Source organism: Lipotes vexillifer, unplaced genomic scaffold (genome assembly GCF_000442215.2).
Source record: "Lipotes vexillifer unplaced genomic scaffold, Lipotes_vexillifer_v1.1 scaffold447, whole genome shotgun sequence".
NCBI lineage: Eukaryota > Metazoa > Chordata > Mammalia > Artiodactyla > Lipotidae > Lipotes > Lipotes vexillifer.
Window position 1 is genome coordinate 2,460,572 of NW_006786302.1, and position 14,153 is coordinate 2,474,724.

The 14,153-nt window shown below is 43.6% G+C and overlaps 1 protein-coding gene across 1 annotated transcript in view; it reads left to right on the plus strand.

The window, feature by feature from the left end:
* LAMA1 (laminin subunit alpha 1) overlaps positions 1 to 14,153 on the plus strand; it is a 153,529-nt gene that overhangs the window by 91,264 nt on the left and 48,112 nt on the right. Inside the window, exons 28-36 of the mRNA XM_007458457.1 lie at positions 553 to 673; positions 2,023 to 2,160; positions 4,241 to 4,362; positions 6,587 to 6,673; positions 6,978 to 7,171; positions 8,091 to 8,233; positions 9,918 to 10,007; positions 11,548 to 11,659; positions 13,313 to 13,475. Of these exons, the coding sequence (XP_007458519.1) occupies positions 553 to 673; positions 2,023 to 2,160; positions 4,241 to 4,362; positions 6,587 to 6,673; positions 6,978 to 7,171; positions 8,091 to 8,233; positions 9,918 to 10,007; positions 11,548 to 11,659; positions 13,313 to 13,475 (1,170 nt within the window). The remainder of the gene's footprint in view (positions 1 to 552; positions 674 to 2,022; positions 2,161 to 4,240; positions 4,363 to 6,586; positions 6,674 to 6,977; positions 7,172 to 8,090; positions 8,234 to 9,917; positions 10,008 to 11,547; positions 11,660 to 13,312; positions 13,476 to 14,153) is intronic.

The window sequence follows — 14,153 nt, forward strand, 5'->3', positions numbered from 1 at the left end:
ATATATATATATATTTCTGTTCCTCACCAAAACCTTATTAAATGTTAATATTATTATGAAATATGTGAAAAGTGACATAAATTATCCATTTCCTGTATTAATGTGGATATAACATGTAAGAACATACTGGTGATATCTTCTATGTAAACAACAAAACAGTTCTGCTATTTTCTGCCCTTAAACTGCAGTGCCCATTTCTCTGTCACAAGGCATCAAGGATGCTGTCCCCTGCTCATGTAGTACTAATCCCATAAAGAAAGCCACCTAGGTTATGGCCAAGCTAGCACTTCAGATTCTTGTAGGTGTGCTTTCTCTAACATTATATTGAAGTTCTAAACTTTTGGCTGCGGACCTTCCCTGTATAATGACTAGTGTGCTTTTAGTGTGTTTTTACCCATTTCCTTTACAGCTGTGAGTAGGAACTACTCTCAAACTGGCAGGAAAGCTGTTTTATATATGTGCCAACATTATTCTGTAATGTGCTGTTTCAAGAAAGTGTCTTTTTAAATATTAGTGTCTCCTCTCACATTTCTTAACCCAACGGTTTCACAGAATCTCAAATATTTCTATGGAGGTTGGCAGAAAGGCTGAAGAGTCGCACCCCAAGAGGGAGGTGGCATCCCTTTTAGAGAAGTGTCTCTGTCCTCCTGGCACAGCTGGATTCTCATGTCAGGTAGGGAGACTGTGGTTAAAATCCGTTTCCTGGTTTCGGGTTGAAATATGCTTGTTACAGCAGCTCCGAGTGATGAAGAGAGCTGTGTGTCTCTATTATGTCATTTTTGCCTTTTAAAAATTACTTGTGGTAAAATAGGCATAAACATAAACTTCACCATCTTGACCGTTTCTAAGGTGTACAGCTCAATAGCGTTAAGTACACTCACAGTGCTGTACAGCCAGTCTCCAGAATTCTTCATCTGGTAAAACTGAAACTCTGTAACCAATAAACACTAAAGCCCCTAAGCCCTCCCCGAGTCTCACCCTTCTGTTTTCTATCTCTATGAATCTACTACTGTAGGTCCCTCATGTTTAAGTGGAATCATGCAGTATTTGTCTTTTTATGACTGGCTTATTTCACTTAGCATGATGCCCTAAAGATGGATCCATGTTGTAGAGTGTGTCAGAATTTGCTTCCTTCTTTTTTTTTTTTTTTTTTAATTTATTTATTTATTTTTGGCTGCGTTGGGTCTCTGTTGCTGTGCGGGCTTTCTCTAGCTGTGGCAAGCGGGGGCTACTCTTTGTTGCGGTGCGTGGGCTTCTCGTTGCGGTGGCTTCTCTTGTTGCAGAACATGGGCTCTAGGCATGCGGGCTTCAGTAGTTGTGGCACACGGGCTCTAGAGCGCAGCCTCAGTAGTTGTGGCACACGGGCTTAGTTGCTCAGTGGCATGTGGGATCTTTCCGGACCAGGGCTCAAACCCCATGTCCCCTGCATCAGCAGGTGGATTCTTAACCACTGCGCCACCAGGGAAGTCCCTTGCTTCCTTCTTAAAGCTGAATAATAGTCCATTGGATGGATGGACCACATTGTGTTTATCCATCCATTCATCAGTGGACACTTGGGTTGCTGTCACCTTTGGCTATTGTGAATAATGCTGCTACAAACATGGGTGTACCAGTATCTCTCCAAGACCCTGCTTTCAGTTCTTGGGGTTTATACCCAGAAGTAGAATTGCTGGATCATGCAGTAACTCTGTTTTTAACTTTTTGATGAACCACCATACTGCTCCACAGTGCCACACCTTTCTAATTCCCACCAGCAAAGCACAAGGCTTCCAGTCCATCCATACCCTTGCCAACATGTTATCTTCTGGGGGTTTTTTGTTTTGGTTTTTTTTTTTTTTTTTTTTTGATACTAGCCATCCTAATGCATGTGAGCTGGTATTTGATTTGCATTTCCATGATGATTAGTGTTAATGAGCATCTTTTCATGTGTTTGTTTAGTCATTTGTGTTTCTTTTATCAAGTCCTTTGCGCATTTGTTAATCAGGTTTCTTGTTCATTTCCTTTGCTTTTGCATTCCCTCAGGACTGCGCACCTGGTTACCACAGAGGGAGGCTTCCAGAAGGTGATGGCAGGAGACCGCGCCCTCTGCTGGCTCCCTGTGTGCCTTGCAATTGCAACAAACACAGTGACACCTGTGACCCTGAAACGGGGAAGTGTCTGGTACGCTGGTTTGTTTGGGTACTTGCCTGACGCTTAGAATTAGAGCAGGCCCTGAGCGTCTACACTTCCAGTTCGAGGTCATACAAGCTTCTTGATTTAGAGAGAGTTTAAATTTAGCTAAATGTAAGATATACATATATTTCCTTCAGAAAGGTCTAGCTAAGTGATCTGATATTGTTGGTGGAAATTCTCTTATAAATTTTACTTCCTTGAATCTGTTTATGGACATCAATTTGGGAATTACTCAAGTGTCTCTTGCTTTTTTTGTTTTTTTTTTTGTTTTTTTGCGGTATGTGGGCCTCTCACTGTTGTGGCCTCTCCCGTTGCGGAGCACAGGCTCGACGTGCAGGCTCAGCGGCCATGGCTCATGGGCCCAGCTGCTCCGTGGCATGTGGGATCTTCCCGCACTGGGGCACGAACCCGCGTCCGCTGCATTGGCAGGTGGACTCCCAATCACTGCGCCACCAGGGAAGCCCGTCTCTTGTTTTTACTTGCAGTACTGGTGGTTGTAGTCAAAGTATGTGAGAACTTTCTGTCATAGAATTTGAAGGGTCACCTGGAGGTTTCAAAACGAGTTAATGTCAAAGTTGAAAATGTGTTTCTCTGTGTAAAGTGATGCCCTGTCCTTGCATTTGTTAAAAACTGCATGTTGTCCTGGAGGTCTTAGTGTGCATTTGTTTCCTGGCCACCTAACCCTAGGCCGTCAGGGACACAAGGAGAGTTCTGACCACTGCAAAGGACCAAGTGACCCAGACAGAAGTCTTGTGTTCCTGAGGACAAACTCTAGCATCCAGGATTTTCCTTAAGCCGACGAGACCTTATCGATAACATAGAATAACCCGATATTCTTTCCCTACTCGTGAAACCTCATTCTTTCTGACAACTCATGTGGGAACATTGGTTCCCTGTCTAAATTGTGCCAAGACTAACCTGCTTCAGGCAAAGTAACTCACTGAAAGAAAATGAGCTCCCCACCAAGAAAGACACACCAAAGCCTTAGAGATCTTGGCTGTGGCCTAAACACAGGAACCAGGGTTCCCACACCAGATCCATCTTCTTCTGTTTGGAAGCATCTTTCATTTGTGGAATTTAAAGGCAGTCTCCACTGGGAAAACTGTTAAACCATAGCAGGGCCCAGGTGAATTTAGAAGCTGAAGCACTGCATGGTTCTCCTCAGTTAAAAAGACGTGTGTTCACCTTGGCTGACTTCATTATATATCTGGAATTAAAGAATTATTCCAGTCATTCAAGGTAAAATGGACTTAATGAAGATGCAGATAGCTGCAACACTGTTAAAAAATTTATTCATTCTAATCAGCTCACGCTCTGGGCAGAAGTAAAGTCCTAATACAGAAGATGAGAAAATCTCATTTAAGGATTTAAGGAGAATTGATTTCAGGCAAATTCAGGTGAGATGTAATTAGCTAAGAAGGTCCCTGGGCCAATCACGGGGACAAAAGTCACACAGATAGTTTGAGAAGTTAATTGGTTCTTTCATGCTGTATCTTTCCTTGGTGGAGCTAAGCACTTTGACAAGATTAGGTACTCCTAGGACATTAAATGATTCCCCTACCTTTCCTGACCTACCAGAACAAAGTTCTCAGGTCAGCGGCTGACCTGTTAATTTATACCCAGGAAAGAACACAGCCCACTTAACCCACCGTCGATTTCCTGAATCATCTGTCCGTTTACTTCTGCCCTCTCAACCCCCCAGTGTGATCACTAAACACCGACTATGCACAAATCAGTGTGCTTCACATCACTGTTTGGGTCCCTGTACATTTTAGATCCATATTTTAAGGCTTTGAAAGCTGGCCGCACTGGGTATATTTTCTATAAGAAGAATGTATCGGTAATTTCTAGGTTGTGTCAGATGAATGCAATCTTATAATGAACGAAGGCCACAGAGCTGCCAATGTGTCCAGGATTTTAAAAATATGAAGAAAAATGCTCACCCTTCCTTGAGAATAAAAAAATGTCAACTGATATGAAATGTGGTAGTGCTGGGCTATTGCCAGATGAGAATGAGTTCTAACAGTTTCCCATTGTTTTCCTCTCCTTTTGAAACATGGGGCCCTAGAACTGCAGCCACAACACCGCCGGAGACCACTGCGATGTGTGTGCCCCCGGGTACTACGGGAAGGTGACTGGCTCGGCCAGCGACTGCTCTCTCTGCACCTGTCCTCACGACCTCCCTGCCAGGTGAGCCTTGCAGGTGTGCTGGCACGCCCGCACCACCCACTGCTGAAGGTGGGCTGCTTCCACTCTCAGCTTCACTTTCCAGGGCCTCTGCGTGATCTGTCTTAATGAATACTCTGCATGTGTCGAGAAAGGCTAATTTTAAGAAAAAGTGTTCATTCTTCCAGCATTTGAAGAGAATCTTTTCAAAAGCAAAGTATCTGTGTGTTAGTTTTGAGTGTTAGAATGGAACCCATTAAAGAAAGGACTTTCAGGTTTTGTTTTTTTGAAGACTAATTTTAGCCTCCAACCTATGGAACCAGTGTGCCTAGAGATGAATTGTTATTAATTTTATGAATAATGATACGAAGAATTCAGTTCCTGTTTAATGCAAGGGAATGGGGTTAGAATTTATACATGCTGATGTCTGATGAAGTGCAGAAATGCTGCATGGTAAGGAAATTGGGGCCAGGTTCTACCTCGTACTCATGATGCTTGTATAGAGTTATCTGAACACATAAAAGAAACAGATTTTAGGCGGGAATTGGAATATCCGTGGGTCCTCTTTAGTTGCAACGAAAATTGTAATTCATAAATAACATTTCATTATTGCTTAGAATATTTGACAAGGCATTGAACATGTATAGATCAAATACCAACTTTTGGTATACTAAAATGAAGTTTTCCTTTTAATATTTGTTCTAATCTTCTTTTATTGTCTCCAAGTAAGTGTCGCTTGACAGTGAATACCTAATGAGAGGCACTGTGTAATCTTCTGTAAACTATCAAGCATCCTAAAATTTATTGCTACTGCTGTTTTTTGTATAAAACCTGTATATAAAGTTTGAATCATCAATTTCATTCATGTAATCTAAGCTATATGAATACTTGCTTATATGTATAAAGATGGGCATTGCTTGTACTCACAAGAAATTGGAGGAGGGCACTAAAATATCTACCTACACGGGATTGATTAAATACCTAGAGTGTATTGTGGTACGTACCTAGAGTGAAATATTGTACCAACACTGAGAAAAGAATAAGGCATTATCTGTATGTACAGAATTGGAGAAATGGCCAAGGGAATTATGAAACTGAACATATGATATGATGCCATTTTGGAAAACATTCATATCCGTATGTATGTCCATGTCCACAGCTCCACAGCTATACGTGCCCAGAGAAATGTCTGGGCGGGTGTTTCACACTTCTACTTTGCACAGTTCTATACTGTTTGTGTATTTTACTTCTTCAGTTACAGAAAGTCCACACCATCCCCACACACTAATAAATTAGTACACTATTAGGAAGAGACGGTGAGAGTGTGAACGTTCCGTGTGTGCTGTGCGTCTGAGAGGCCCCGAAAGACGTGCTTCATTCTCTACTTATTTTATGTTTTCACTGAAGTCTGTCCCTTTAGTGTTTAAGGAGGGAAAAAAGTCAGAAGTGAAGCAGGGCTCATAGCAACCTTGTAACTCATGCTGGGAACTTCTCTTACTGGCCAGATACCCCAGGTGTTTTTTTAGTGGTTTGTAGGTACCCAGCTGAGCCTCTAGTTGGTGATTTAAAATTTGGAGGCAGAGGTTATTGAGAAAAAGGAACAGGCCAGAAGTTGAAGTCCCCGAGTGAGGGGATCAGAATCTGAGTGGATTATCCAGTTTTCGGTGCTCTTTCCTTTTGCTGCTGTAGCCCATTGCCTGACTCCCCACCTTTAGGTCCAGTTATCCTGAGATCCCGCCCTCACTCTGCTGCTTTCCCCTGCTTTTCTCTCTTGCCTTTCACTGCAGTCAGGTGTATCCCCAGCGCTGGTCCAGCTCCCTTCTCCCTGCTGTTCCGCATGTTTGCTCACGTGCAGCTCTCTCCAGACACCTTTTCATCTAATAAGTCAGATAATTCATGTACCTCTCAGAACAAGCCCCTTTTCACCTGGGAAGCTTTCTTGTTTGGTGACTAATTAGTTGTCTTCTGTAAATCAGGCTGCATTCCCTCAGCATTCACATGGTTGTCACTGGACAGGCATCTGTGAGTATCTTCTAGATACAAGAGATGCAACCGCTTGTATCGATTACGTGTTTATTTTCCTTTTTTTTGCCCCAAAGAGTATAAGCTCTAAAAAACTTGTCCAATTGTCCGGTGTAATCACTTGTTTTTTAGGACAGTATCATGTACCCTAAGAGTAATGAATAAGTACCCTAAGAAAGATTTGAAGTGTGTATCTGAAAATTCAAAAAAAATTCTTTTCTTCCAGTTTCAGTCCCACTTGTGTCTTGGAAGGTGATCACGATTTCCGCTGTGATGCCTGTTTTCCGGGCTACGAAGGACAATATTGTGAAAGGTATGTCACCTGCCCCTTTTATACACATAGGACATATTTATGAAAGTGATCGGGAGCCCTTATCAGTTTGGATGTGCATGATTGATAATGCAAAATGAAACCCCCCGGGCATCAAAATAGGTAAATGCACTTCCTTGTGACCATCTCATCCTCCTTTCAGGAAATAAAATGCAGAACAAGGTGAGTGGGCCTGTGTTCTCTGCACTTCACGTGGCAGAAGTGATTACTGTCCTTGGGAAGCTGCTCTGTGTATTTACTCACTGGTGTTGACCCTCCTGTCTGTCCTGCGTGTCTCCTTCTGTAGGTGCTCCTTGGGCTACCGTGGGAACCCTCAGATGCCGGGTGGTACCTGCCAGAGGTGTGACTGCAGCCCGCATGGCTCTGTCCACAGTGACTGTGACCGCGAGTCCGGGCAGTGCGTCTGCAGGCCGGGGGCCACAGGGCTCCGCTGTGAGGACTGTGAACCAAGGCACATTCTGGTGGAGAGCGACTGTGTGTGTGGGTATCACTCCTCTCAAGGATGAAAGGTGGTTTCTCCTCTCAGATGGTTTCCCGGTACGGCGCCCAGTGGCGTTGGCAGGATAGAGAAAGTCCTACTTTATTTTAACTAATCATAGATTCCTTTGCATCTGCCGAACTGAACTTTGTGAAGTGCGTTTGGAGCCGAGGAGAAGGTTCTAGGATAACAGCATTTATCTTTCCATCACTATCAGCAGCACAGCAATGCCAGCTTCATGGTTCAGCTGGTTAATGTCCCCTCTAGTGGAGCCAAGGGTCAGTCAGAGCAGAGAGGACACCTCTGTGGCTGCTCATTTGTGTCACCAGATTTCACGTATGGCCTCAGCTCTTGGCTGTTGTGGAATTTTTTTTTCCGCCAGTTCTGATTTATTTGAATAGCAAGTACATGAGGTGGTGACCTTGGGACGTCTCCTCAGTGGTTCGCGGGGAAGGTAGGAAGGAAGCAAGGTCAGGATCGTGGCAGTCCAGAGCTCTTTTGCTTTTCTTTGTGTGTTTGTCATTAGCAAGACACATCCGTTACTTTCTCCACTTCCCTTCGTTTGTACTTGCTGAAGGTGTCTGCAAACTATCTGAGGAAATCACAGACCAGGCCCTGACAGGACATGCACTTGGAATTCATGGCCGTTGGTCCAAGTCAAAGATGGGCAAACGTGCTGTAAAGGTTGGAGCAGCGTTTCTGTGTGGCCCTGGGGAGTCACTAATGTGTGTGCCTCTGGGCATCGTCATCTGAGAACAGGGGCTTGGGACCTGCTTACTTCCCGAGGCACAGTTGGCATGAGGATAAGATGGGATGAGTCCTCGGAAGCACTGTAGATGTTGTTATTACAGGATGCCGTGCGCACACACGGGAAAACGTGCCGGCCGCTCTGCTTTAACTTGCACTTCCTCTGCCCTGTAGCCTGTGACGATGAATGTGGAGGCGTGCTGCTGAATGACATGGACCATGTGGGTGATGCCATCCTCTCTGTGAACCTCTCCAGCATCATCCCTGTCCCGTATGGGATTTTGTCAAACCTGGAAAATACAACGAAATATCTCCGGGTAGGTACTAGGAATGCAGAGATGGATAGAAACATGTGTCATGGGGAGGTGAAGACTTGGCCTGACAGTAGGGGTCATTTTCTCTGTCCATGCTCCCCACTGGTGCAGGAGCCTCAGTCCCAGTGTCCAGCGCTGGTAGGCGCCAGGCCTTCTTCCCCTGAACCTGACCGGGGACTGCATCATCCACATGATAACTCGTTTCACTGTGGGACAGCTCTAATTGGTCAAGAATTGATCCATAGATGCCTCCTTGTAGACTCTTCCTCTGTGTTCCTCTTTCTCCTGCCTTTTGGAATAGGACAATCCACTCACCCCTGTTTATAACAGGTCTTTGGATAGTTGAAAACAGCTGACCTAATACAAACACAGAAAAGGAATCAGGATGACATCTTCTTTAATGTGCTGAATGAAGATGAACTATTTTCTGTCAGTGTATTATTCTTAACTGGAGTTGCAGGGCACAAAAGTTCCTCCTCCCTGGAAGACTATATGAAAATCTCTGAGGGTAAATCATAGTTTTATGTTTAGTTAAAATCTGTGTTTTGATCTGGGTCCAAAAGAAGGTGGGAAGGTAAGAAATTAACTTACTAGACAGCGTTTTTTCATTCTAATTGGGAAAAAATGTGATTCTTAATTTGGCTTAAAGCCTATGCATTAGAATTTGAGATATTTAATTCACTGCTATGCAGCAATGCGTGTGTGTGTGTGCACGCGTGCGTGCACGCACAGTGGAATACAGCTGCTTCAGTGATCCACTCTTGTTAATCCCGGTCTTTTCTCTTTAGATATAATGGAGTTAAGAAAGGTTAGGAAACTCTAAGAGATTTTTCTATATTATTTTTCCTCAAATAGAACAAAATGTTTTGAAAGATAAGAAAAAAAAGGAAGGAAAGAAATGTTTAAGTTTCTTTTCTACTCACTATAGACACAGTCAGTAAGTACTACTCTCAGTTTGGGCTCCAGCAGTACAACTCTATTTCTTTTTACCACGTGAGATAAACACTTGATTTCAACTTTAACTCTTTTTGAGTGATCTTCCCTCATTTAAACCACCTTGTTAATTCCCTTAAATGACTTTTTATGTTTATGTAAAGTTCTCAGGAGTTTAAAGTTGTGAACCCTTCACTTTTTCTTGTTTTCACTGTTGACCTACACTGAAACTTGGGCAAGTTGATAACTGTCTTGACCGTAAACAATAATCTAGCCCCTTCAAGTGTTGTTACAAGGTTTGAATAAAGTCATACAAGTAAAGAAATTAGAAGAGTGTTGGCATAAATTAAGCACCTAGTTGTTAGTAATTATAAAGGCTTTTCTTTACTTAATACTTTTGTATTTTAGCTTAGCAAGCATTTTTTGACGTGTTAGCAATTATAGTTAAAATATATGTGATTCTACTGTTAAGTTCGACCCGACTCACCCAGGAATTGCAGCAGTTCAGTTCTGCATAACCCACCAGACTTTAAATTCATATCTACATAGGAAGTTCAGTGCAAAAGATGGCAGTATGGAACCATGTTCCTGAAGTCCAAACTTAAATGAATGTGATTCATTTTATTTTTTAATGCAATTTCAAGGAAAGGAGAATTTCTTTCTATGAACAAAAAAGGTAATAACAGGTGATTGTTAGTTAAGAACCAGGAGATTTATTTTGAAGCGTTATAATTTGTTTTCTTCATTCTTTTAGGACTCTTTATTAAAAGTAAACATACAGAAAGAACTGGCAAAGATTCAGCTTGAAGGTGTCTCAGAACAAACAGAGGACCTGCAAAGGAAGGTAAGTTCTTCACGTCAAGGGCCCGCTCCCCCACCCACTCCAGCCCTTGTGAGCCCTTGCTGGGGGCTGCCTGGAAGGTTCTGATCAGATCAGGGCAGCCTCTTCCTCCCAGGAGCTGTGCTCCAGGTACTTTGTGTTCAAATTGGTTCTGATGCTGCCAGCTTCTGTGCTTTAGTGGGAAGAGGCTCCTGATTTAATTTCTGCTGTCCTGTCCGCTGAGGGAGGAGTCGGGCTGCCACTTTACCATCACCTCTCATTTCCTCCTGTGAACCAGGGGTGGGTGGCATGAAAAGATGGGGCTTCTTCCCTGTCCTGGATTCACTGCACATGGTGAGAACGGAGGTCCCCACCCCTGCCCCCAACCCCAGTGCAGCTACTTGTGTGGTGTCGGCAACACTCAGGCTTCAGCCCTGTGCTTCTGATTTGTGGACTTTGATGTCAGCAGGGGGCTATTTGTTCTGTTTAGCCCATGCCAGATGAATGGTTTCTAGTGACCAAAAAAGAATCTGCTCATTTGCAGATGGTGAGGGTGGCCTATTGCTAAATTTATAATTTTCACTCATGGATTTTGTGTGTGTGCCTGCACACGCACACACATAGATATGCATGTATGCACATTGATATGTGTATGATAGTGTATCTGTGTATATATGTATCTTGTCTCTGTCTCTCAACATCCACACACGTATACAATCGTGCACCCTAAAATGTATTAACCTGGCTCCTGTTAATTTAGAATTAATGATGATTTGGGAAGAGTTTAAGGGTTTATATGTGGGCTTTAAAGTACCTCTGCAAGCAAACATTTGGTAGGAAGTGATAAGCTGATGAAAATAAATTCTTCTATCCATTAAAGAAGATTATCTTTGGATTTTGACTAGAAAACACTTTTAGAACCATTCTGAGTTACTTTACATTCCTGGAAATTACATTTGTAATTTATGAAACCTTTCTTTTCACAAATTAGAGCATTCCTAATAAAAATAACAGCTGAGAGTAGCTGTCAGCCCCTGGACTGCCGGCCTAACAGACATCATCCCATATAATCATCATGAAGTCCTGTGAGGCAGTGTCATTATTACTCCAGGTTACTGATGAGACTGGGAGGTGTTGAGTACCAGGTCTCCAGCCTGGCAGAAGCAGGCCCGTTTGCCTAACTCTATGTCTTAACTCCTTGACTAAGTTCTCACGGTCAATAGAAATTAATAAGATTTTACTTTCTAGGTTCTGCATATTTGGGTCCTAAAGTGAACATGAGGTCTTCACAATGGAGACATAGGGGGAGTCTGTGGCTTCATGGCCAATTAGGTTGCCTTTAAAAAAATAGACCACCTTTTCTCACACAGAGTGAGCAGTAAATCATTTCATGAACGACCTAGTCCACTTCCAACCCAACTGTTGACCTTAGCATAGGTGATGGTGTACATCTTGACTCTGTGTCCTGGAGTATGTTTTTTGCTTAAAAGAGGCAACATCTGGAGTGCCGAAGTTTGCATCGTATTCAAAGTCAAACTAAACTGAGGCCTTTATTTTCCATCAGCTGGACAGAGTGTTAACACGGAGTCAGCACGTGACCAGGGCCACCGAAAGGATCCTCGACAAGAGTCACAACCTCCTGACATTTACGGAGAAGCTGCAGGCAGACATCCAAGGTAGTGTCCTCGGAGCCTCGTCTGGTGGGTCTGGCTTGCTCGGTAGGAAAAGCTTATTCGCTTCACTCAGCACATGAGTAACCATGTCCTAGACTCCTAGACTGGACACCTGGAGCCTTCCCTGTGTCCACATCATTGTCTTTCATTGAGAGTTTTATCTTTTAAAAAATGGATGTTTCCTTTTTTCTTTTCCACATCATGCTGTAAACTTCGGTCCTTAGTATCAAGTAGATATGGTGCCTCCCCATCCATTATGAATTTTTCAAATGAACACTTATTAAACGGAGCACATTTGCCGAGTGGTGAGCCGAGGTCCAACAACAGACCACGAGAGAAGATGAGATAGAGCAGTTGATTCCTCGGGAGGTCCAGCCTGAGGAAGTAGCCAGCCCATCTCAAGGGGCCACACAATGTGGTCAAGGCAGAGAGAGGGAGATGGGACCTGGAGCACAGGCCTTTATTAGGGTCTGTGCGTGGAGAGCTTTGGGGTTCCTGGGCTAAGGCCAGATTGGCCAATCCAAAGCAAAAGAGCAGGGTTTTGGTAAGTCCCTGGGGACCTTATCTACGGGGCATGTAAGGGGAAGGTGCTGGGAGACAGGAAGACTGTCGATCACTAGGGCCATTGGGGAAGTCATATCCAGAACTTACATTTGCTTTGCCTCTGCGGCTGCGTCTAGGGTATATGCTTGCATGAGGGGCCATTGTTAGTTTAAGGTCCCTGCAGGCCACTTAGCTGAATGAAATGGACACAGATGCAGCAATACCACAGAGTAGCTTAGCTAAACTCTCAACACCATCTCTCTGCCCAGAATAGGAGTTGATGGGATTTGGAGCTTCAGTGTGGTCCCAAAGTATGTCCTAATACCAGAGTAATTTACTCCCTACTCAACTGGGATGTCCCATCTGATCTGGCTTTTAGAATGCTACTGTCAGTTTTTTGGCTACCAGAAATTCTGGCTTTTCTTTTGGGATTATGGTGTAAGGGCATAAAAAGTATAGACTCCAATACGAATCAGACTTTATTGGGCAAAAGGTAAGGATATTATTAGAACAAATGACATGTTTTTTAAAAAAGAGTAGTATCGGGCTTCCCTGGTGGCGCAGTGGTTGAGAGTCCTCCTGCCGATGCAGGGGACGCAGGTTCGTGCCCCGGTCTGGGAGGATCCCACATGCCGCGGAGCGGCTGGGCCCGTGAGCCATGGCCGCTGAGCCTGCACGTCCGGAGCCTGTGCTCTGCGACGGGAGAGGCCGCGGCAGTGGGAGGCCCGCATACCGAAAAAAAAAAAAAAAAAGAGTATGTCAAGTACTGGTGGTTTGTTCCTGCAGTAAATATTACTGAGTGCTTCTACATGCAGATGTTCGTGCCAGGGGCAGGGAGTGCTGCCGAGTGTGGTAGGCACAGCCCCTGCCCTTACAGTTTATGGGTACTGGGGAAGCAGACATGAAGTAAACCAGTAATCCCAAGTCCATGAGTGTTTTGACAGAGGATGTCCAGAGTGCATTGGGATATATGGGCTGACCTGGCCTGGCTAGAGGTTCAATCCAGTTTAGGTGAGCAGAGCAGGTCTTACTGGAGAAGGTTCTAAGTTTTTCCATTTTAGTACTGTCCGTTTTTGAGAAACTTATTCAGTGATTGATATATTTTCTCCATAGAAATCATCAAAAGGGCAGCAACTCTAAATCAGACCTTGGATGAAGATGTCCAGTTACCCAGTTCTACTCTTCAGAACATGCAAAAGAACATTACTTCATTGCTGGAAATCATTCAGAAAAGGAATTTCCTGCAGTTGCACCAAAATGCCACTCTTGGACTCAAGTAAGTGCCTGAATACCATTCATGACACAACCAATTCGAGGTAGGAACTTGAAAGCTGAGGGGGAAGGAGGCAAGTGGAGAAGGAAAGAAAGCGCGCGGTGGGGCAGAAGCTCACGGAAGAGCTGGGTGCTGGCCCCTCCACAAGAGAAAAGAGTGATCAGTAGAATTTCTATCTTTGCTACTATGTCATAGGTTCGGTTTTTCTCTGTGACCCTAAAACAGCATTTCTGCTTTGTGTGAACAAAAAAAAAAAACTCATGATACTGTCTTTATTGAAGATTAAGTGTAATGCTGTAAACTCTCATGGAAGCAGACACAGGCAGTGGCTACCACTGAGGCTGTGAACTCTAGGACAGATTGGCCTCCTGTCAGATTAATTTAGCTCAGTCATGCACACGGTCATCAAAACCCATGATGTGAAATGACAGATCACAAAGAATTGTTAGACATGGTCACTAGGAGCTTGTAATTTGCTTTCAGGCTTTTTTTCTTAGTATTTTCACACAGTAATTACTTGATGTAATAGCAAAGCTGTCTCTGCCAGGTTGTGATAAATGTCTTAAGTACTGGTTTAGTCACATAATACTCCATCAAAACTCCAGTCTCTATAGTGAGATGTTTAAACTATTTTTAGTATATTTTACTATTTTAAATAATGTTGTAATGAACAACTTAGAT